Genomic DNA, 23,938 nt, shown 5'->3' with positions numbered 1-23,938 from the left:
TCAAAAAAGCCCCTCCGGTGATTAATGACGCTTCCGACAGTTGGTGACGCTACATTTTCTCTAGTGCCCATGTCAACGCAGTACTAAGTTGGCTGTCATGCCGATGCACTTTCTTGAATGAATAAAGAAAGATGTTCGCACAATGTGCTGTCAAATAAAACCTCCCAAAAATTCTGCACTCAAAGGGCTACCTGCATAAATATCTATACGTGTCTTAGACCCCTGTGGCAAGGAAACTTTCTGCTCCCGCCAACCGAACCGCAGTCCGCTATTCAAAGCCCAGTTGTGCTGTGATTGAGTCCTCCACAGCAGTTGAGTTCAGTTGATGTCGGTAGCTACTGAATGAATGGTTTGCAGGCAATTAAGGTATCATCATTGATACCGGTCGCCATCTGACCTTCCCAGCTGTCTCTTCTTCTTTCTTTAAAAAAAACCTTGCCAAAGATTGCTTTATCCCCTCCTTGATATACGCACAGCCTCAACCATTCCCTAAATGACTAAGTAAAATACGTTAACATGAAAGCGGTCTCCTAAAATTCCTACCGTCGCTAAGACGAAATGTGCATGCTCTGAGGCAGAAAAGGCAAATCGGGTTTCTTTGAAATGCCCAATTGTAGGCCTACATGAGGCTCCCCTCTCAAAGGAAGAATGTAAACAAACACTAGTTGACGTTTATTTTACGATAGGAAACCACTACGCACTAACATAAACATTGAAAAAAGACATGCCCGAGACATGGGCCAACTTCTGACTATACTAGTTGCGATGCACAAGACGACAAAGCGTTTCACACAGTATACCGCGTTTGCGTCGTCAGACTTTAAAAACACCATTATACGCACATCGCTTAACAACCTATACAAAAGTTATTGGCATGTCTGTAAACGACACTGGCGCGTCCCTAACGCAAACAATGTCTATTTTCTTGGTGTCATACGCATGCATAAGCTTGCATACGCCTTCATAGAAGCTTGTCATGTTACCAAAAGAGGGAGCGGTTTTGTTAGCGAGATGTCAGTATCCTCGACACGACAAGCACTGAAAAATCTTTTTGTTTGTCTTAATATCAAGTGACGGCATCTATTTTCATTGCTTTATCTTTCTGCTAGTGACCGCGCACTGTAGCGAGCGACGGTCTATGTTTGCTAAAGCTGGTCGTCGAACTAACTTCATTACACAAGGCCACTCGTCTGGTCAGCGCACTTTTTTTTTGGCAGGTTTGTGTTCCTGTGCGGGGCCTTTCTGGAGACTTGCAGGAGGTTCTAAGACAGGCACCCACCGTCCATTCAGCGCGCAGCTTTGCCACGTCAGACTACTTTTGTTACGTCCAGCCGCTGTCTGGGACAGGCGTATAAGTGAAATCGAGCACGCGGCCTCATCGTCAAGCTCATAACACCGCACCTCGCAATACAAACAAAAAAAGAGTACAAACCGGCGATTTTTTTCTTAACCGACGTTTTACTCCGGACCAGTACAACTAATTTTCACTTCCAACAAACTATCCTGCCCCTGATATACTGATGGCCACACCACCAATTTCAATTTTCAAGTTTCAAAATTTTTCATGTTGTTATATATAGTAATAGTGTGACGTTAATATACAGTAGTAGGTTCCAAGGTAAAAAAAGCCATAGGCGGGACCTCCAATCTCAGTAAAATACAAAGGGCAGTCAGTCGATACATGGATGCTGTTTGATGCAGGACAATTGCAACAGAAAAGCAGTGCGCATACAGATATCAAAAACCAGCGATAAGTTTTTAGAATCATATTCAGCGAAAACAAATCACTAGTTAGAATGCGAACGTGGGAAACATAAAGCTTGCGTATTAGATTGCCTGTTCTACAGTGTAGGACAGGCAACGCGCCTTAGAGAAATATGTTACGTCGACGAAGACTATGTGAAACACTCCACTCATTAAAATCACCCTAATTCTATAAGAACCATCCTCAGGACTCTCTTAATAATTTTCAAAGCCACCAGTGTAAAACGAGCCGATGTACTTTAAACGCGACCAAAATCAACTGTGAGCGGCTTTATAGCAAAATACTCGAACGCCCTTCCTAAATTAAGCAATATTCTGCGGAACTACTACCCTCTTTTTAACTGGCAACGACAGTCTCAAAGAAATATTGAACGATGCCCCAAGGGTTCCGTACAGACGCAACACAAAACTGAGAGATATCCCACTATGACTTCGAACAGAAACCCCCGGCCGACAGTAACCCCATGCTCACGACCTAGATATAAGACAGGCAAGCACTTACAAATCGACTCTGTTGCTAGAAGCGCGGCAAGCGATTGCATCTTCGATATAAAGAAGGATGGATAGCTGGGCGAGTTGGAAAAAGTTCATTGTGGGTGCTGCATGCAGCGCGAAACAGACGGAAGCACAAAAAAAAAAGAGACACCACAGACGAGCGCTGACTCGCATTTGAAGTATCATTGAAAATAACACGAAATTTATACATCAGATTCATGTGACAAAGACTAGCTTCAATTGCGCGTCTTCTAATGTTATCTACATTCTTCTACGCTTATCCTCTCATATATCTGGAGAGCCGGAAAATCGATGAGCGCGAGATTAAATGACTACCATGCTAACACAGGAAAGAACGTTCAAAAATATTTTTCCTTCCCTCTCTCTCTCCTTTTATTCCCGCTAGCCGCAGCTGAGGCGCTTCAAGTTTCGATGGCAGATGTCGCAGCTAGAAACGTCTTTTCATTCCATTTTTCTTAATAATAAATAGCCATCAACAACAACACTTTTGGTATGTTTTAATGAATTTGATCGTAACCTCGATGAACTTAAACCATTCATTCCCGATGTTTCCTCAAATCTGCAAGGAATATAAAATACACAGCCATTCCTAATCCACAAATTTAAAGCCTTACAACCAGCACGGATCAACATCTCGAAAAAAAACTTGGAATATTGCAGGTATATTCCGGCACCGGCGTAATTGTTTAAAAATATATCCCACCTGGTTAGAGGAAAAATAACGCTGCAAGTGAAAAACACATTACTCCGAACTTGCTCTTTGTTGATTCTTTCACCCTACCCATTGACCTGTCTTGTTCTTTCTTTATATTTTTTCCTTTTTTTATTATTCTTGTATAATCTTACTACATTTACCTTGTGCTCCACGCTTCCCGTTACCATTTCGCAGGTGCCCTTGGCTTTCGCACTCTTCAAAAGAGTACCTTAACAAAATTTCTGCTCCTGACCCATACTTATGGAGGGGTCAGTTGTTGAGGGCTCACGATGTGTTTGCTTTTGCACTGCCACTGCTTGTAAGTACCTGCATTGCATCATTCTTGTGCTACTAGGTTCATATGTGCGCACGACTACGAGGCGCGACCAAAAAAATGTTCATCCGCTTCTCTTCGTGAGAAGGACGCGGCGCTCTACCGGCGCCAGCAGCAATGTCGTGCCATCACACCGAGCGGGCTCCTCGCAGCAGCTGTCGCCGGGTAGAGGGCTCCAGCTCGTGCGCTGCATCAGCCTGACGACCACGTAGAAGAGAACCGTCGGCACGAGCTTCTCGCCCACGCAGCTGCGAGGGCCCACTCCGAAGGACAGCACCAGCGGCAGGTCCTTGGTGCGCAGCGCCCCCGTCACTCCATCTAGGAACCTTTCCGGCTTGAAGGTGCAAGGGTCATCCCAAAGGCTTGGGTCGCGGTTCGCTCTCATGACGTTGTAGAACACCATAGCGTCCTTTGGTACTACCACCCCGCCTGCGATTCAAGAATGTTAGAAGGCGGTGGAACACCGCCAATTGTTTGTTAAGATTTCAGTGGTGTGCCGTCCGTTACGCCCAAACTGATCACTTGCCTGCCCGGCCTCCCGCTTGCTCGCCCGCCTGCCTGCCTGCCTGCCCGCCTGCCTGCCTCTTCCTGCCTCCCTCTGCCTTCCTGCTTGCCTGCTTTTCTTTCTTTCTTTCTTTCTTTCTTTCTTTCTTTCTTTCTTTCTTTCTTTCTTTCTTTCTTTCTTTCTTTCTTTCTTTCTTTCTCTCTTTCTCTCTTTCTTTCTTTCTCTCTTTCTTTCTTTCTCTCTCTCTTTCTTTCTTTCTTTCTTTCTTTTCTTTCGTTCATTCTTTCTTTCTTTCCTCTCTTTCTTCCTGTGTTCCTTCCTTTGTTTCTTCCTTTCTCTCTGTCTTGTTTCTCACTGGGTCCATCCGTCCACCTGTTTTCCCAAGTTCTAGGTGTACTACGGAACGACGTAGGGACACAGAAACCAAGGGTAACAACTCGTAAGGAAAGGAAAGTTCAAAAAGAATGAAGAATGCAAAGACGGAACTGAATACATGGCATAGTATGCAAACACGACACAACCTGAAAAAAAGGTTTGCCATTTCAATAAGGTGACTCCAGAGTTCAGAAGTGCATGAAATGAGAGATCCCCAGAGGGTGTTAGTGCAGCAGTGGATGACAAAATGAATACCTGTTATGAGTTCGGGAAAAATTCTATCCCCTGAAAGGCGAAAAACATTTCATCGCTCCTTAAATGAGTTTGCGACTACAAGAAAAGGAGGTTATGCGTTTTCTTTTACTGCATATCCGCTTACTCCTGTCGATGTGAACACACTGAGAGGAAGCTGTGCTTCATTTGTGAAGAGGCATGTATTACCGTGCCAAACCATGCCCTGCTGCATGGTTTGGCACGCGCTTGCAAGGCTCTCTTACTTTTTCTCATGATAGCGTGACAGCATATTTGTCGCCTATAAAGCGTAACGACTGTTACGCTTTTATAGCTTATGTGGAGAAGAGAAAATACCCCTTTTTTACCTGCCCGCTAACCCTGAATAGCAGATGTTTCGTTTCTGGACAAGTATTTTTTCGACCAACCTCCAAACTTCTTTGACGCATGCACACTCTCTGAACAATAAAACAGCTTGCAGTAATACGATTAACAGACTGGCTGGGCGATGACTATAAAGAGGAGCTGCAAGGGGTATGTATAAAACTTCTAAAAGTGTTACATGACGAGTTTGTAACTACTACAAGTACTACTACAAAATAAACAAGTGGTTGTCCTTTACTTTCATAAAAGTGTCATGCACTATACAGAATACTTCCCAGTCTTCATCGCGTTAGAATTAAAGTTCTGTCTGCATGTCTTCTATGCATGCAATACAATTCACAAGCATTTGCTCTGTAACCCAGCAGCTGCTATCGAAAGTCACGTTGCTTTTGCTGTTTGTGCAAGCATAACACGCTCCTTATGCGAGAGCCCACTTGCCGAGCCGTTCGGAGCTTTGTGCCCTGCGGGGAAAACCCAGCAATGCAGGAGGATACAGCCTCAGGATTTCCAAGACGCACGCCATTGTGAAAGGCAGCTGCTCTCTGTCCTGAATCCTCGGTCGCCGCTCACCTGCAGACGAGGAACGTATGCATCAGTAAATGTATAAGGAGCTTTTGATAACTATATGCATATTTGAAAGTAGTGTGTATACTCTGTACGCAGAGATGTATGCTCTGCCTTGGATACTGCGTGAGCAGTAATTGGATTCAAGCATCATCGCTTATCCTCACAGGCTCTCATCTTTCTCCTTCATGCATGCCTATCCCAAGTGTGTGGAAACTGGTCAGAGAAATGTCACTCGGCCGACCTCTCCATCTTTGTGGAAGTTCCCGTGCTACTATGCGATTTCTGGCTTTCACGCTTTACGAGAGCAAAAAACAAATCAGCAGTCTTTTTTTTTTATTTCGACGCATGCCTTTGCGCGCTTTTATTACTGCAAAAACACCGAACAAAATAAGCACGAAGGGAAATAGGCGTGTAATAACACAGAGGAGCACACTGAGTGACGAGAAGAACGTGAGAAAAAGGCAGAGCTAGATGTCGATGGCAGCCTGCCCACGCCACCGAAGAACGTGATGAGATCTCAGCAGTATCTGTCTCGGACAAGAGAGCGTTTACCAGAGTTTGTGGAGTTTCCGCGTCGTAACTTGGGAAAGAGGGCGCATTGTGTACACTGAAGAGACGCGAGTTTAGGTGCGCGTTGATCTCGCTCAAATAGCACAAGGTATATAAGCCTAAATCAGATGCTTATTGTACGGTGTGTTGATCAATGCGCGCCACAGTAGCATATCTGCATAATTAACAGCTAAAGCTGCGATATTGAAGATGAATAAATCTAGTTTCCTTGAAATAGCCTGCGGCAAACCCAAAGTTTGGAGGAAATAACTAAGGCGGGTTCATCTTTTTACAACAGGTAGAAAAGTTCGGCTGCGTCGCACACTAAAGGGAAGCTTCCTACAGCGGCGTTGCGTGAGAGTCGCCGTCGTTTCGTGGAGTGAAGTCCACGCAACCCGCGTTTTGCCGCTGCTCTAGTCATGTGAAAGTACGGGCGATCTCATGCTTCATCGCTGTCCGCGAGCGCTGAAGCCCGAGTTCTTCCACCACGAACACAGTAACCTGTCATTGGATATACTCGGCTGCGGCACGGGAAAAATATTTATAGCTCTCGGACCAATTGCTCTCGAACGGAAAACTAGTCGGCCCGTGGGAGAAAAACCGATGGTCGCGGGAAGCAGTGCGTGGAGTTTGTTCTTTGTTGTGCTGTTTCCATCTTGTTTGAGTGCGGCTAGTCTAGTGGACTAAAGAAACAATTTTGTGTTCGCAGAGTTGTATATTCTCGATGGCCTTTAAATACAAAAAAATATGGACATTTCGTTCACTCATATCCACTAAACCGCGCACTGCAGTGTATATTTTGTTGCTTGGAGCTGACGCTGTCTTTCAGCCTCTCCAGACGTCGGGGAGATCTTGGTTGTTCGGACGTTTATGACCTGTTTGTAACTAATTGCCCTATACATCCGGTGACGTGCACATACCACGGAGGAAAAGAGGCACGGGTGGCACGCTGAAGTAAGGATCGACCATGTCGTTAAAAGACAAGCACGCGGTAGACCACCCTAATAGCTCGTTAGTTACGCCCTTTATTCCAACCATTCAGTTATCTGTGCTAACGCACAAGGGTCAATTCTACCATCGTCGTGAGTCTGACGAAGCCTTCACCAGCCTCTGTCATTAAAGTTTATACTTTCTTATGCTAATAACGCTTCTGCATGTAGTTCTGACCGCATAGCAGTTGCGGTTCAATATGCTTAAAAAAACTGTTACATGATTATTTTATTGGTTCATGATTCTAGCAGACTTTCAGGGAACTTCCTATTTTAGCACACTTGGAAGGATACAGGCAAATTTTCGCTATTACAATCAGCGCAAGATTCATACCGATGTGTGCGTCAATCTCTTCCTGGATCTTCTTCTGGGTATCAGGGTTCCGTATCAACTCCAAAAACAACCAGTCAGTCGCACTGAGTGATGTGTTCAATCCAGCTGCGAAAGAATAAAACAAAGGAAAGCTTTTTTAGGCATTATTTAGTATGTTTTTTTTTTTGTTTTTTTGGCGAGATATATTGCCTCAGGGCATCAATGGGTGAAAGTGTGATGAAGGATGCGGTAATGATTAAAGTAATGGGCATAGGTTAGCTGATTTTATGAAGTCCAGTTGGGAGTGATGGTACGGTCCCTGCGTCCAGGCTGTATATGAAGCCGGGTTGCGCGGTGTAAGACCCGCTGCCTTCAGGTGCCGGATCCTTGTAGGCTTGAGTGCAGGGCAGTCTCAGAGTAAGTTGTGAATGTGATCATTAATGCGAGAGCATTACTAGGCTATGTCTGCGGGGTCGTGGCCGTAAAATGTGTCGGCAGCAGTTGTGGGCAACTCAGAAGAGCTAGCGTCAAACGAATTTATTTATTTATTTATTAATACTGCAATCCCAGGAAGGGATTTTCGCAGGGTGAGCATACAGAAAATAGGTAAGTACAAATATTAAGAAAAAAAAGTACAAAGGCCACAAATTAATAATAACCAACAAAGACACAACAGCAAAAAATGAAAGGCTCAATGACGTAACACAACCAAAAAAGTACACTAAGGTTTGGGGCATATAAATACACTACTATCAAGTCATCAGTGAACATGGTCAACAGGGAATTAATTAAATGAAGAAAGAGCACCAAAACGATCACAATATTAAATTCAGGTCATAAAAAATGGGAAACGGGAATGCATGACAGAGGACATTATTGTGCACTGAGGTTGCCGATGAATGATGTTACAGATAGCTGTAGGACTTCGTCGTTAGTAAGTTGATTCCACTCCGTTACTGTTCGCGGAAAAAAAGAATGGTTAAAACGAATGGTTGTAATCGAAATAGGATGATATGAGGATGCTGCGCAAAAGAAAAATTCTAAATCGGATGAATAGTTAATTAATTAGAGCCAAAAATGTTCAAAAAGTGGACGGGGACAGAGCAAAATTGGCGCCAAATTTGAAAATACCCGAAGTATGAGACCACGGGACCAGAAGTGTGGGCGGAGCCAACGCATGGCGCCAAATTTGTAAGTCCGGAATGAATACTGAGACAAAACTAGAGAAAATGTGCAGTTAATCGAAATCCAGTCAATAATTGATGATTATAGAAAGTGTGAAGAGTGAATTAAAATGCATTAATTGTGAATAAAGGTAATTTTCATTATGAATTAAGGTGAATTAATGTGATTTAAATGTGAATTAATACTACATTAGGTGAATTAAGTGACGCTGGAAATTAATTGAGAATTAATTGTGAATTATTTGTGAACTGAAAAGAATTGAAACAGATTAATTGTGAATGAAGTGGTAATTAGGAACCAGTTAAAAACAAAAATCAACTTGAAATGAGGAGGCGTCATTGCTTTCGCATTACTTCAATACGCGTTACCGCAGTGATCTCGATTTTTTTTTCATGTTTGTGACTTTCCACTCACTGAGATTAATTTGGCTGCAAAGTGACGTTAAAAACCGCCAACTTTCTTAGGCATATGCCCATTACAACAAAACGCAAAGATTTTCTTTCGGTAGTAAAAGCAATGAGCAGCGCTGTGTAAGTCAGCGCTGTGTGTGCCTTTTCTTTCTGTGTCCTTGTCTTTTGCGCTGTTTTAAGGAATGAGCATACTGGCATCCTGGCAGAGATCGGTGGTTTTGTGACCATCCAAAAAAGGAAAAAGCATTCAACATTTTCGCGCCGTTTCTTACTAGGTACTATATCATTGACCTTATTTCTAAGGATTAGAATACTGAGCAGGGTTTTCGCTAGCTAATAATTTTTCTACCACGGCACACTAGTGTGGCTAACTTGGAATCCTTAGATAAGAATAACTATGGCAATTGCCAAGCCCGTACGCATGCATAAATTTAAATACAGAACATTACACCTGTTTCAATTTCAGGAAATGAATATTGTCAGTGGCGGCATAAAGGAACTTGCCACAAAAACTTCAGTTCTGCAGAGTTTATGTCTGAAATAAAAGGCAGATAGCTACAACGTGTAACTCTTTGCTCAAGGACGAGAAAATAAACACATACTTTACTTAGTTATATCTTTTTTTTTTTCAAGAATCAAGGTGCAGTGCATTTTATTTAGTATACTCTACAGGCATACTCCGGAGTATATCACAGCAGCGTTGCAACAGCGCCGCATATTGTGCGAAATCCCCGTGTGCTTAGCATGCGCCACTTACCTTCGAATAGGTTGAGAGCGACATGCATCATATTTCTTTCGGTCAAGTAGACAGCGTCCTCTTTGTCTTGCTCGATGGCGTCGTCTCTCGCTGCCAGCAGAGCGTGCACGAAGTTGAGCTCGAATCCTGCGTGGTCACAGTGAAAAATTTATGCCAAACGCCAAGCGCTCGGAAATTGTCATCGCAGGGATTGCAGTATATGCAACACAACGTGGCACGATACGGGCTAGCTTGCCCGTTACGAACGCTTATCGCGCAAAACAGCCGCGGGAGGAAGTTTTATTATTCGGTTAGATACAAAAAGATGTCAGTGCGGTCAGAAAGTCATGTCTAGCAGTCCAGAAATTTCAAGGCACTTGTTTCTAGATGGAGAGAAAATGCAGCTAAAAATGCCCTAATGACGAGACACCACAGAGCACTAAGATATGCATTTGCCAAAGTATGATTCGACAGTTTTTCGCAGGATACCAGTAAGAAAAATCGCTGGCTTACCTTGCAGAATGCATATCACAAAAAAAATATTAAAACTGCAGCTCTACAGTTGCTAAAATTCCCCTCGTACAAACACTACCACTTCTCATTTTTTAATTACGATCTTAATAGGTAGGTCTCATCAAACTACCTCAACAAAAACTCCTAATTCGTGAAATGTTTCAATGAGATCGAAATACGATGTGAGAAAAACTCTCTGAGCACATTCCCGTAATGGCATAGCTTCACAGTGCATTCCTTTTTACTCTGAGCCCTAGATCACGAGCGAAAAGTGGAATAGAAGATCCGGGACCTGTTGTTTTTGACGGCGTGCTGCACATGGCAGCCGCTTCTTAACTTGGTGTCACAAAAATCGGCGCCCATTTAAGAAGACGGCGCGCCGCGAACAGGAGCGTGCCCGCGCCAGCCGGTGAACTTCACGAATAAACGATTAAGTAATGCCCTCTCCACTTCCCTCGGAAGCGGCGGCGCTTGGCTGGGCGAGAAATGACCCGTACCTTCTGGAAGGTTCCTTCTCTCCTGACCAATTGGGACGGGTGTTCTGGAGGGAGGTTGAGAGAGCGTATGCGCTGTCGACGCTAGTGTTTGCGCGTGTCCCGCCTTGGGTAAAAGACCCCAACGGACGCAGCCCGTGCGTAGGATAAGGGTACTTAGCGCCGGTGGAGAGCCCGTCCTGTAGCTGTGGCGCTGCGATCGCTCTGAATAAAGCGCAGCCGCACGACTCCCGGGGTCAACACCCCTTTCGCCAAGCGAACAGACCACTTCGACCTCTTGCTTCAACTGCATATACCATTCGGCCTCCCACGCGGTGATACTAAGTTGTTGGGCCGCCTTTGGCTGGGAGTAGCGTTCACAAACGCCTATTCCAAACTCATCGCAATGGCAGACTCTCTAGCGTGTCAGCAGTGCGGTTACGATGAAACGATCGGGCACCTCCTTTGTGACTGCCCTCTTTTTGAGCGAGAGCGAGGTTTCCTGACTGCTCCTCTCTATCGCTTGGACTCGCGTCCTCTAAGAGAGTCCAAGGTTCTGGGGCCTTGGACACAACCTTCCACACAAAGGAAAGTGGTGAAAGCACTCCTAAGATTAAAGGACTCGGGGTTGTATTCCCGTCTATAATCTTTAAGTTTTTAGTGCGCGTCTTCTGTCCCCGTGACATAGTGGTCGATGGAAACTTGAAAAACTCATTTCATTGCCGCTCTTTTTCCTTTTTTCCCCTTTGTTCCCCTCCCCAAGTGTAGGGTAGCCTACTGAGCATCGCCTGGTTAACCTCCCTGCCTTTCCGTCCATTTCTCTCTATCTCTCTCTTTCTGCTGTAAATCTCTCCGTGCATTGTAGCCTGTCTCAAGTTTAACGCTTCGAATGTGTTCGTATGTGTGAAGTCTCTGTATCGTCTCTCTGTGCACCTTCGACTGCGACCCATCCTGTGCTTTGCGACCGACGAAAGCTATAGGCACCAAACGACCACCCACCCCCCTTAGCGACTTGGTAGATAGATTCCGGCTGAGCTTCTCACGTTAAATCGAGGGCATCTGTGCGACCGGACCAGCTTCCCAAGCACACTCTAAAGATAGCTGGGTACGCATACCATCATTGTGTACGTGACACTTGACGACTCAGAGGTGCGCTGAAGTTTGCGCTGGCACCGTTTATCAGTGCGCGTGACTGCTCATAATGTCGTGCTTCTTCGAGTTAGTTCAAAAGCGCTTAATAAAACGTGTGGAATAAAGCGACCCCTTTAATATTTGAGCCTTTTCCAAGTTAATTTGAGCGTATGCACTTTTCTACTTGAAACTATTGAACCAATTAGCTTTTTGGAATTAATTTTAAGGTTTAATTAACGTTCTTACTAAGAAAGAAGTACTGTCGCTTGCTCTAGATGACCCTCAGCAATACGAGCTAAGCTGCGGATGATGTTAGCTTTGCATATAGTATTGATTGGCCTTCACTCTGCTCAGAGCTAAAAAAATTTGACAGACACTCAGATGATGCTTTTCTTTTCTATGCTGTTCCGTTTTGCTGCCTCCCCTTGCATGAAAGTTGCTCCAATTAATTTCGCTTTACTTTGGCTGACTTTTATGCCTCGCTAAGGTTAGGCCTTACATTTGCTGCAATTATGCCTCGCTTTACTTTGGTTGGCTTTATGGCTTGCTGGTTATTGTTTACGCTTTTGTGTTTCTTTCATTAAACACATTCCGCCTTCCTCGGCGCGCCCGTGTTAGATCAGACGATTACGCGTGCTGGTTGACGTAATCCGCTGACGTACGTTCGCTTTCGGCGCCGCTGTCCTTCTGTTTGCATTTGCCGCTTGCTTTTGGGCTCAGCTCGCTCGCCGTGGGCTCGCTTCACTTAGCGTCCAGGCAGAGGCATACGCCGGCATTTTCGCCTAATGGCAGCTCATACTACTTACGCAGTAAAAAAGCAGGCTATGCCCTCTATACTACTGCCCCAGCAGTCCAGTGTCCTCTTAAGTGTCGCCTTTCAACCGTAATGCATTCTACTTTCTCAATACTTTGGGTACACGTTACTTACAACACCCTGTATAAGGCCCGGAGATGCCTTGACCAAACCGGACCGAACACAAAGGGTGCAACGAAAATTTTTGCCTACTTATTAGCGACTGAAGGCGGCCCTACCAGATACGTTAGTAGCAGGAAACTTACGATGGCAAGCCGAATGGTAGCTGTAATTCAATGTCTGGCTGAAAGCAACTCCAAGAGTAGCCATATAACAACGAGAACTTCAGATTGCGAAATCAACTTTTCAGAAATCACTCCGACAGCTGCATCTCCCTTGCCTCGGACGTAGTCGGCCTTGGCCTTGTCGTACAGGCGGCTGAACAGTGCGACTAGGTTGCCCATGTGACGCCTGAACGCCCTCTCTTGTCGCCAGTGCAGCACACCGAGCCACGGGGCGATGTCACTCTGCAGCGGCGACATGTCCGGCAGGCCTCGATTGATGCTGGCCAGCTCCACAAGGTCCGGGCTGTTCCGCTCAAACCTGCGTCAGAGCGAACAGTTTATGGCGTCTATACACGATTTTAGCTTCGATCCCTCTTACCTTGCTGGTGGCGTCCCGTACGAGCCAAGCATGAAATCCCGCACTAGCCCTTCTCGGCGCCATCTTGGGCTGTGCGCGCGGCGTTCATGCAGCGGCGACTGCGCATTGCTTCTGAGCTAGCCCCACTTTTGCCTTGTTTCTTGTGAACACTGCCCGGCAGCGTGATGTTTCACAGTGTTCTTGAACTGAGAATGCGGCTGGTTTTGTGTAAGCGAGCCAACAAACCACATCATCCGAGTAAGCGTCGCCGATGCTACGTGGCGTAAGCAGCTGCAAGCAGCAGTAGCGGCCAGGGCGACATCGAAGGGCGGCGTTCTGCTTACTACCAAAATGTCTGTGCTTTCATCTTCTGTGGAGCACGTATTTTGAATTATGAATTGTAACTGTAACTGTGATTGCAAATGTGGACACAACCGCACAGCGAAGGAGCAGGATATGCATATACAGATCGCCCGATGCTGGTATGCTATGCGGATCGCCACAGTGCACCTGCACTGAACACTGATCACCGAACAGCAAAGCATTTTTCATGTATAATCTCACGATGGTGCCTGTCGCGACCTTCATATCGCATGAAAGAATTTTAATTCAAAAAGGTCACGTCACATGCGTATCGTTTACCGTTGTTTATGAGGTTTCTCATCCCTACCCGGTGGACGTAAAACGGTGCGTCGTGCCTTTTACCTCCTGGTCTATGCCATAGCATTGAGCAGCTGATCTGCCTCGTCCATCTCTGGGTACTGAATGTGCGTTGATGAGCATTTTTTCATCTAGTACTCATCGAAATTGATGATCGCGCTGAGCAGTAGCCGCTGAGTCTCTCATTTAACGGACGTTAGTGAGAAACGAGCGTTGAGATTGACTGAACTGTGGAAAGAACCACCTGTGCAGAGATGTTGCGTGTGTTATTGCTGCATCCTTCTTATTTAATTCTATTTTCCAGGCGGCACATTATACACATATCCGCTGGAAGTCGTTACACAGTTACAGTCAGCACTGTAAACTCTGGGGATACCTAGCTACCCTAGATCACATATTATGGGACTGCCCGGAGAATCCCCCTCCTTCAGATCTTTTGGCTTCTTCCTCACTCAAAGCATGGGAAAATGTGCTGCTCAGCTCGGATCCAACCACGTTAGTGAAGGCTACCAAGCGAGCCGAAGAGGTCGCCACCAGCCAGCAAATCACGGCCATATGGCACAACTGAATACCCGCTAATCCCACACTTTTTGCCGATGAGTAAATGTTTTTTTTTTTTCACTCACTCATTCACGTGCAGTTGTATTCCAGGTTCAACACTGGTACCGAATTTTCTTCGGTGCGCCTTCTCGGGTTGAACATATCTGAGGGTTCGTTCCGGGTACGGTGATTTCCCCGTTTACGCAAGACGTCTATTCAAAATTTAATTGCAGGTGATCCACGATCATGCAGTGTATATTCCCCGCGACCTCTCCACTGATAACGACATTGATAAAGGGGTACAAATTTTTAAGCAACAAGACAGACGAAAAAGGCTGCTCCGCAATGCAAAAAGTGGTGCGACAGCGCAGCCCATTCCGGACTGACAATGGACCGGCGGAAACGGGAATGGCTTTTGACGCGCAATGCATAGAATTATAGAGTGGTTTCCTCCTCCCCGCCTTGCCTTCAGCAAAATGGTCTGTAATCTTTGGTGCTTTATATTTATATAACAGAAGCATACGCTTACTTAAATCTTCCCACTCTTTCTCGTTAACACCTGCACACATATTAGCATCTGTGTAGCAATTATACACCAAACACCTTAAAAGTACTGCGAGCGTAACAGCTTTTATTTGCGGCAATATTTAAGGTGAGTTCGCGTGTAATATAGAAATTTTTTTTTGTTTGCTTGTTTGTTTGTTTGTTTGTTTGTTTGTTTGTTTGTTTGTTTGTTTGTTTGTTTGTTTGTTTGTTTGTTTGTTTGTTTGTTTGTTTGTTTGTTTGTTTGTTTGTTTGTTTGTTTGTTTGTTTGTTTGTTTGTTTGTTTGTTTGTTTGTTTGTTTGTTTGTTTGTTTGTTTGTTTGTTTGTTTGTTTGTTTGTTTGTTTGTTTGTTTTCACTCAGGCCTTGTACTTCGCTTATGTGGAGGTGTTGTCAACGAGCACCGTTAATTTTGGTTTTTGAATGTTACTGCAGCATGATATAAAGTACCCCTGGTACTTCCTTCACTACTGCTCAGTCTGCTGATCTCAATTTTTTCGTTAATTTATTTTGGAACAAAAATTTGGCATGTAAGGGGCATTAGGTGCAGGGCAAAAGAAGATGCGCTCACTTTTTGCTGAATGTTGACGCAGCCGTTATGTTGAAGAAGATGAACATGAGTGGATCTCTGGCATTCGTTATCTCAGATGTCCCTTGTAGGGAGTCTACATATGCGTCGACGACTTCAGAGCAGAGAGCCTCGAGGTTTTCACTGGAATGGTGCTTTCTACGACGGCGAAAAAAAAAATTTCTTAGAGAAACGTGCAAAAGTTGAAGTTCACAGTGAACCTCTTCTATTTAACTAAAAGGCTTAAATAAACCACCTAAAAAAGGCAAAAAAAAAGAACTTACTGTAGGAGATGCGTTTACCTTATTGCTGCAAGAGCAACCTTCCTAAGCGCTCTCCACGCAGGCCCAGTATCTTCAAAGAGAATGTCGTGATCTTCTTTCTCCTTGCGCATATCTTCTGCAAATTAGACATGTTTCATTTAGGCACAAGAACTTGGATTTTTAAGATCAATTACATATAATTAATTTCTCTTCTCACGAGGGCTCTGGCATTCTTATTTGCAAAGGAGTAAAGTTAATTTCATCATCATCACCATCATCATCAGCCTGACTACACCCTCTGCAGGGCAAAGGCCTCTCCCATGCCTCTCCAATTAACCCTGTCCTTTGCCAATTGCCGCCACTGTATCCCCGCAAACTTCTTAATCTCATCCGCCCACCTAACTTTCTGCCGTCCCCTGCTACGTTTGCTTTCTCTTGGAATCCACTCCGTTACCCTTAAGGACCAGCGGTTATCTTGCTTTCGCATTACATGCCCTGCCCAAGCCCACTTCTTCCTCTTGAAGAAGTCGGCTTGATAGCGTTTAATCAAGGTTCTACATTTGCGTCCCTACACATCACTTATCCGAGTGTTTCAGCGCCTGTGCTGAGTCACTGGACCGCTCGCGCTGAACTTTATCCATGAGATGATATTTGGGGGAACGATTGCCACTATATCTGACGACATAAGGTTGTCGCCTCACTCTGTTCAAAGAAATCAAAGCGGCCTTCTTTGTTGCCGAATTCATAGGAGGTACTCCACTCACGCATTTCTTTAATTTATTATTCAAGTTTTGGCGCTTTTTCAGCTGTGAAGAAATGCAAGTTAAAAGGGGTGTTTGGTAAAACACTACCGCCGATCAAACTCCACCTGCACAGTACACTTGAATGCCAATCAGTCACCTGTTAAAACTCGCAAATGTGTGCTAGAAACCTTCCTTCAAGAGTTTTTTAAGAACAGCACTCTTTTTCAGTACTCCAGCATCATGAACCAAAAAGAGAAACGTGGTCAATTTTAAAACCCTCAATCGAAGAGCAGTTAAACAAATCCTAAACGTGTGTGTAATGGATGTTGGCAATGCAGGTTACAGAAAAACGACAGTACCATCCACAGGTGTTTTGAATTAATTCTCAATCTACTATTACTTAACAGATCTGCAGAAAAAAAATGTTCCAGCCACAAGAGTTTTACTTAAATTTTTGCTTGCAACATGTCATATTTTTATGCGCGATTACAGTGAATATGCAGCTGTGTTCACAAAGCCGTTGGCGTGCGACAAGGGTTTTTGAATGCCAGCAATGTTGGTGCGCAATTTCGAGGAGAGGTATCATTTCCAAACAGCTGAGCATGCAGTGCCCATTTTCATACATATAGCACTCAAGACTTCCCGCCTCGATTTAAAGGGATACTGAACCATACTTTTGTAGCTGCTCTTCAACATAAACAATAGCTTGACTGCTAAAATTGATAAATGCGACAAGCATTTTAGCGAAAAAAGCTGATAGCACGTTTTTTTCGCGGTTTATTGCCGTATAGTTGCACCTGGCGCCCGCCTGTGGAAGCTGCGACTAGACGTCATATCACCCGCGCACCCACTGTTCCCGCAGGAGCACGACTGCCATCGCTACTCGCGGGTTTCGCCAGTTCTGCGTCGGCAGTGTCTGAGGTTGGGAGCCTTATCGCTTGGTCTACCCGAACTGCAGTACGACATCGCGCGTGACGGGACCGGGTGCCTGTCGCACGAGGGTGTCATGACGTCGCGCTCTCCACCTCATTACAGGGGTCAGCGGAAACGCTACCCAGCCCCATACAAAACGCTCACCAAAGAGGAGGTGGTAGACTGGCGCAGACTACAAACCGGTACCTACCCGCACCTGCACAAACTACACAAGATTTTCCCTACACAATATGCAGACGAATGTGCGTGGTGTCAGGGTAAACCTACACTAGAGCATGTCACATGGACCTGCCCTAAGGCAGACTTAGAGCCAAGAATAAACAACCCGAGTGTGATGCAGTGGGAGCACTTGCTGGCCAGCGAGGACGAGGAAGCGCAACGATTTCTTGTGCGCCGAGCCACGATGGCAGCAGTCAAGTGCGGCATCCTGGACCAAGGATCGACCACGGCGCCCAGTGACCCGTAAGGGTCAAGAACACTTGAAATTTATTAACAATAAAGTTTTTTCCATCCATCCATCGCGCCGGGCAGGAGGGCTTGACGCGCGCTCATAAAACATCGAAAATAAAACTATCCGGTGAAAAATATGAGAAGTGACGTCTAGATTTCAGTGTAATCATTCCGAGAATCTATTTTCAGTGTTTTTGTTCAATTTTAAGATTTTGCTTCAGTATCCGTTTAACACCGATCTTTGTCGTAGGAGCCCAGTCACCAATAGACTTAGGTTTTCTGTTTAATTACGATAATTAAGACATCGGCGCATCGCGAACTGAGTTTACGTGTCAAGCGGCTTTCTAAACCCGACTACATATCCAGCCTTCTTGGGAAACAATTTCAAATATTTTTAATATTGAAAGCTACTGTTATAGAAACATTGAAGGTAATGGTCCAGTTTTTCAGCCCGTAAAAAAAATCTGTTTGTTTGTTTTTTAGGTTTTTCCGTCGCTCACATCGAGCAGTAAAGACTGCCATCGAAAACAAATGGGGAACGCTTTTAACGATTGCGAAAACATAATAGCAAAAAAAGAAAAGAAAACCTGCTCATCGAATATCAGCGGATATATTGATTATTATGGCAAAATCTCAAAATGGAACAAAAATTGAGTTCATAAACTATTTCCCGTTGAAGAATGTTTTTGCCCAGAAATGTCGGGTATGCGTACTCTGTTTATATAATACACCTGTTTTGAGAGGAGCGCCGAGATAAAGCAACTAAGAACCTGCATCAGCATAGCTCTGACTAGTGTCAGTCAAATTTAATATAATGAAGGATTGGCGCTATACCATTTCGCAAAATGATCGTTCCCAAACAAAATAGAAACGCGCATCGGTTACAGCACAAAGTAGGGAAATGACAAAGTAATGCGAACAATGCTTTAGCACTTTCATTATTCCCTTATTCTTATTTGCGGCGTACTTTTTTTCTCTTTATCGGCCATCATCGAAACAAAGACAGCAGTTTTGGTGCTGCAGCGCCAAAGTTTGGCGGAACGTGAGGAGTAGCAAACAAGAAGGATGTTCACTTACGCATGTTACTCGGGGGCCGTCCACCAAAGGAGTTTCGCTTTGCAACGAGAGCTTCCCTAATCAAGAGGCCGCTGCCCAATACCACGATGGGCTTTTCGGCCATCCAGAAGGTAAATATGTCACCGTATTGGCCTGACCAATCCATTATCTTGTCCTTGAAGCGCTTCCTTTCCCCAACGGCTGCAGTGCAGAAGAACGGTTGAACAACGGTAGAGGTTAACTGAGTGTCTCGTTCAATTCAGCGACGCCAAAAATGCAGTTTCTGCCTCCTGTGTTTCCACTCATTAAAAAAGAAAAACGCGCGGAAGGTACCAATCACGTGTAAACGTTTTATCTCTTCCTTGCTTGTTTAAATTCGTGTTACTGCATGAAGGCTGGTGTAATGTAGCTGGGTGAACATAATTAGCAAAGGGGGTGAAACTTGCCTAGTGACAAAAGCACACTATGTAGGAAGAAATCGTATTCAACAGCTTAACACGCCAAACCTCCTGGTTAAAACACCATGTATCCAAGAGTCCAGACACACGTAATTTTCAGTGTAAATCTATTCACAGCCAGTTCCTGCTAGTTACTCAAATATGCTTACATGTTCAGCGTCATGTCTACTTGTGAATGTCAATATATCCGATAGCTTTGGCAAGTGTACATATGTAAATAAATTTTTTTCTAAATATATTCTTCGTAACGCTCACTGACCAATAAAAAGCGAGGGAGTCACCCTGATATGATGTCACGGTCGCAACCACGATAGCTGCTGCAGTAGTTGCTTCATCTTGTGTAGAGTGGAAATGGCGTTAGCGCGCACAGCACGAGCGGTCTTCGCGAAGGATGATATTTGTCTAGTGTGCTAGTGTGCGGCAGAGTACAGATTTGTCTGCACTGTTTATCTCCGTCATTTTCGGAAGGGTTGATTATGGGTAGGGCCCGGAAATTTAGGCACTAAAGAACCCCGAAATAGGCTGGAATCTAGGCTCTAAAAAACACTGAAATAGGCTCTATAAAGCAAAAATAGGCGCTTTGAATAATACTCTTTATTCAGAAGTACAAGATTTATAAGTCAAGCATGGAGCGTACGGAGTCCTCAACTGTAGCAATAAAGCACATTCTCAGGTTTTCGAGCGTGAAGCTCCTTCGGTTTTCGCTAAGCATAGTTTTGTACCTTAAAAGGCTTCTTTGGACATCGCATGAACTTAGTGGCGCGAACCTAAAACGTGAGAGTTGATAAAGGCTTAGGCCTTCAGGTGATGTGCCCGTATCGTCTCCGCGTAGAAAGATTCTGATTTGGGAAATTGTTTCTAGGCATCTATTTTTTTCTACCAATTGTTGCATCATCGTAGAAGCAGTAGTGTCGTTTCCTCCCAGTCCCCGAAGTGCTGCTGATACTTCTGCCACTTCCTTCAGCGATTCATCTATTGAGTCCAGCCTTTTCCAACTTTGTCATTCTTTCCGTCAATGTTGAGAAGATTGCACGAATGTATCTCAGGTCTCTTTCCAAACTCGCCTCTTGCTACACTTCGAGATAAACACTTCGTTACACTACGTTCAAGTTACAATTCGAGAAAAACGTTCGCCGAGACCAGCGCCTTTTCGGCGTGCATCGGCGCGTGCCTTTCACCATACACAGACATATGTCTCAAAATTTAAAAACGTCACCGAGGACCGAAGTGCCGGATTTAGGCATTTATAGGCAAAAATTGCGGTTAAATAGGTAGCATTTCCTAAAAAGTGACAAAAAGGCAGGCAAGGGCAAAAATCACTCGTTTAGGCATTTATAGGCATTTTTAGGCAAATGCCTAAATTTCCGGGCCCTAATTATGGGTAACCGCAAGAGTTGCCCATGACTCCGCTCCCTGGGAGGGTGCATAGTGAGACTTGGCGGTGACGAGCACAAGAGACAACACATCAGCGTGGCCTAAATGCGACTAAAAGAGTGCGAAGAAAGCAAAAGAAAGAAAGAAAGAAGGAAAGGAAAAAGAGAGAAGGAAAGAAAGAGAGAAAGAAGGAAAGAAAGAAAGGTAGAAGGAAAGAAAGAAGGAAAGAAAGAAGGAAAGAAAGAAGGAAAGAAAGAAAGGAAGAAAGAAGGAAAGAAAGAAAGGAAGAAAGAAGGAAAGAAAGAAGGAAAGAAAGGAAGGAAGAAACCAGGTCCGCCGTTATCTAGGTGCTGCCGCACCTGCCGCACGTCGCAGCTGTTGACCCGCCCATACAGCTGCGACTACAAAACAAGCAAGGGCTCTCGCTTTAAATGTTGCGCAGTGATTATATCCCCGCCTATATCCGGATTATATAGCAAGCTAAGCAATGAAAGATGGAGCACAAAATAAATCGACGATCGTCCGCGACACAGTGACATCACTTGTAGAAAGGGGGTTCCGCAGGGGCCAGAAGGGCGTACACGAGGCATAGCCTGAAAAATTAAAAACAAAAAACTGAACACGCCAAACCTTCCCCGTGGCTTGGAGTGTGCATTTCTTTTCTTTCTTTTTCTTTCGTAAAAGACCGCAACCAGCATTTGAAGTGATGTTCTTGAAAAATAAAGACAAACAGGTCGGCCCAAACTCTCGTTGACACACAATGAGGAACGACTGATGCCTCTGCGGAAAATTCGCCGTGCTGCTGTGGCTAACCCACGCCTAACGGCGGGCTGGGCAACTTTATAAGGGTAGCTGCTTGGGCGAGTTGCTAAACCATGACGAAAAATGTAGCGCTCAAAACACGGGACAAAACGAAGAGGATGCGTGTCATCTTCGTTTTGTGGTGTCCTCTTCGTTTTGGCTTGTGTTTCGAGCGGTGCCTTTTACGTCATGGGCAACTTTCTTTTGAGTTTGTTTGTTTTTTCTGCCCATTCTACTCTTTATGAAAGTACAGTGGCTTTGTGTTAACGAAATCTTTCACTCACACCGATTACAATGTTCGTTTTTTTTTCTCCCTAGCTACAGTGGTTCAAATCACCCCCGTTCCGTGTGAGAGACTGCGTGCTCAGTGGTTCGAACCTCCCGGCGTTCCTTGTGAGAGACTGCATGTTCGTCATATAGCCGACGCTGACTATTGCCGCCATGATTTCCTCCCTACCCTATCCTTTCTTACTATCGCTCCCTCCTTTCTTTCCCTCTCCCTGTCCATTTATTCCCGCTAGCCGCAGCTCAGGTGCCTCAGGTTTCGATGGCTAATGCCGCGGCTGGCAACATCTGTTCTTTCAAGTTTTATTTTTTATTAATAAATAGCCACTAACAACAACAAGAGAGAGCCCTTCCTCGCGTCCTTTTTTGACTCTGCTAGGTGGCTCAAATCTCCCGCTGTTCTATGCGAGTTCCGCTATACTCGACAGGTGGCGCTACATTGCGCTTTTTTTTAGATGGGGGGGGGGTGGGGTGGGGGGGGGGGGGGGGGGGGGGGGGGGGGGGGCAAATGCGTATGCGGTATTTGCGTTTGGACTGACTCGTACACGGATGGAAGTTGATTAAGACGATGATATCTACAGCACAGCACAAGAGGCTGGCCAACACTCAGGGCGAAAGGCTCTGGCAATGGCCGAGTGGCCTAAAGCGGCGGCATGCGAAGATGATCTGTTCGCGCCGCTGCTTTGGGTTCGAATCTACCTCAGGGTTTATAAGCAGGGTAGGTTCTTGTTCTGCTCCTCTCCACGCTTCGTGAGACAAACCCCGGAGGCCGGGTATTCGTTCGCATAGCCACCATAACGCGAATGCATTAATAATAATGCCCTACCCGCGCCGTTCATTGGCACGACGGGCAGGAATGTATGAACGTGGGAAGCAACCCTCCCTCTCTCGATTACACACACACACGCGCGCGCGCGCATACACGCACACAGGCATACCCACTCTCTTCTGCCGGCCAAACTCATCAAGATTACTAACATAAAAAGATAAAATGTTACTTTAAAGAGCCTCTTTAAGCCAGCAGCCTCATGATTATAGGCAGGATTCTGCGCCCTGTTGTAAGGCTGTGTCCTAAATGCTGCGGCTGTGTCCGTAGAGCGCCAGGTTGCGCTGCGGCGTAGTAGCTTTCAGTGAAAAGACGAAGCAAAATTTTCTTCACGTAGATGAGAAGGATGTTTCCCGATTTTCAGTGATGTCTTATGTGGAATTTTTTCGACATATGTGACGGACAAATTATCCGGCCAAGTACGATGGCTTAACCAGGACTTGAGAGCTTGTAAATTGTTCGATTCCCTAAGAACGGGACTGTAGATGTGCTTCTTTCGGTTTGCTACTACATATTACCGGACCCTCGTAAAGTAATAAGTATTAGTATCTAGAAAAACACGAGATGATGCACTTGTGTTGTGTCATAGCTCGAGACGGTGATAATGTGGACGCCGCTCAACACTCACCGAGCAAGTTTCCGACTATGGGCCAGGGGAACGGACCTCTAGGGTGTTTCTGTACCCTCAGATAAAAGCGTGCCACGTGCCATATAATCAACGTTGCCGCGCCAATCAGGATGCAGGAGATGGTCGGTAGAGATGCGCCCAGGCTCAGCATCTTTTAGAAAGAAGCAGCACTGTTGGTGTATGAGAGCTGACTTATTTGCATGCAGGGTTTACTTACTTCCCTTACAACAACCTTGTCAGGCTGTCACGCAGACACTTCCAAGTGCACTGAATACCAGCGATGCAGTCAAGACAGCACCTGCCACGGATAGTAGATATTTGCTATGTATTCCTGATCATTAAAAAAGCTCAACGCTAAGAAACCGGATACAGGAAGAGACGATGCAATACATATACCCGTAGTTTCTTGTTTTTGCACTATGATCTTGCGTCACCAATTAGGCCAGCTACGCACTGTTTTCACATTCGTGATTTCAGTAAAGGCCAGGATAATACCACTGTAAGGCCCCTTCGGTAAGGCTAAAAGCTGCATCGAATAATGTGTAATCTTGGAATAAGTGGTTAATTCGGGCCGAGAATTTACTACATGAGGCAGTAAATTCCGTATGTTGCCTTTATTTACCCGCCGAAAGGCGAAGGCTAGCAGTTCCCTCCCAGAGCCTCTGTTAGGCACAACATTAAACATCGTGATACTTCAAGGAATAAGA

At 45.1% G+C, this 23,938-nt stretch overlaps 1 protein-coding gene across 1 annotated transcript; it reads right to left on the bottom strand.

The window, feature by feature from the left end:
• Positions 1 to 1,286: 1,286 nt before the first annotated feature.
• Positions 1,287 to 23,510, bottom strand: LOC149341411 (cytochrome P450 1A1-like). The gene is made up of 9 exons (XM_089541965.1): positions 23,232 to 23,510; positions 18,881 to 19,060; positions 15,717 to 15,813; positions 15,418 to 15,573; positions 12,863 to 13,065; positions 9,574 to 9,699; positions 7,243 to 7,347; positions 5,242 to 5,373; positions 1,287 to 3,737 (listed from the first exon to the last, which is right to left on the bottom strand). The coding sequence occupies exons 1-9, from the start codon at positions 23,380 to 23,382 to the stop codon at positions 3,373 to 3,375; spliced, it is 1,515 nt and encodes a 504-aa protein (XP_089398091.1). The 5' UTR covers positions 23,383 to 23,510; the 3' UTR covers positions 1,287 to 3,372.
• Between the last annotated feature and the right edge of the window lie 428 nt (positions 23,511 to 23,938).

The sequence above is a fragment of the Amblyomma mixtum genome, chromosome 5, assembly GCF_055824585.1.
Source record: "Amblyomma mixtum isolate Tamu chromosome 5, ASM5582458v1, whole genome shotgun sequence".
In the NCBI taxonomy this organism is placed as follows: domain Eukaryota; kingdom Metazoa; phylum Arthropoda; class Arachnida; order Ixodida; family Ixodidae; genus Amblyomma; species Amblyomma mixtum.
Note: the sequence above shows the minus strand (reverse complement) of the source record. Positions and strands in the feature narration are given on the sequence as shown.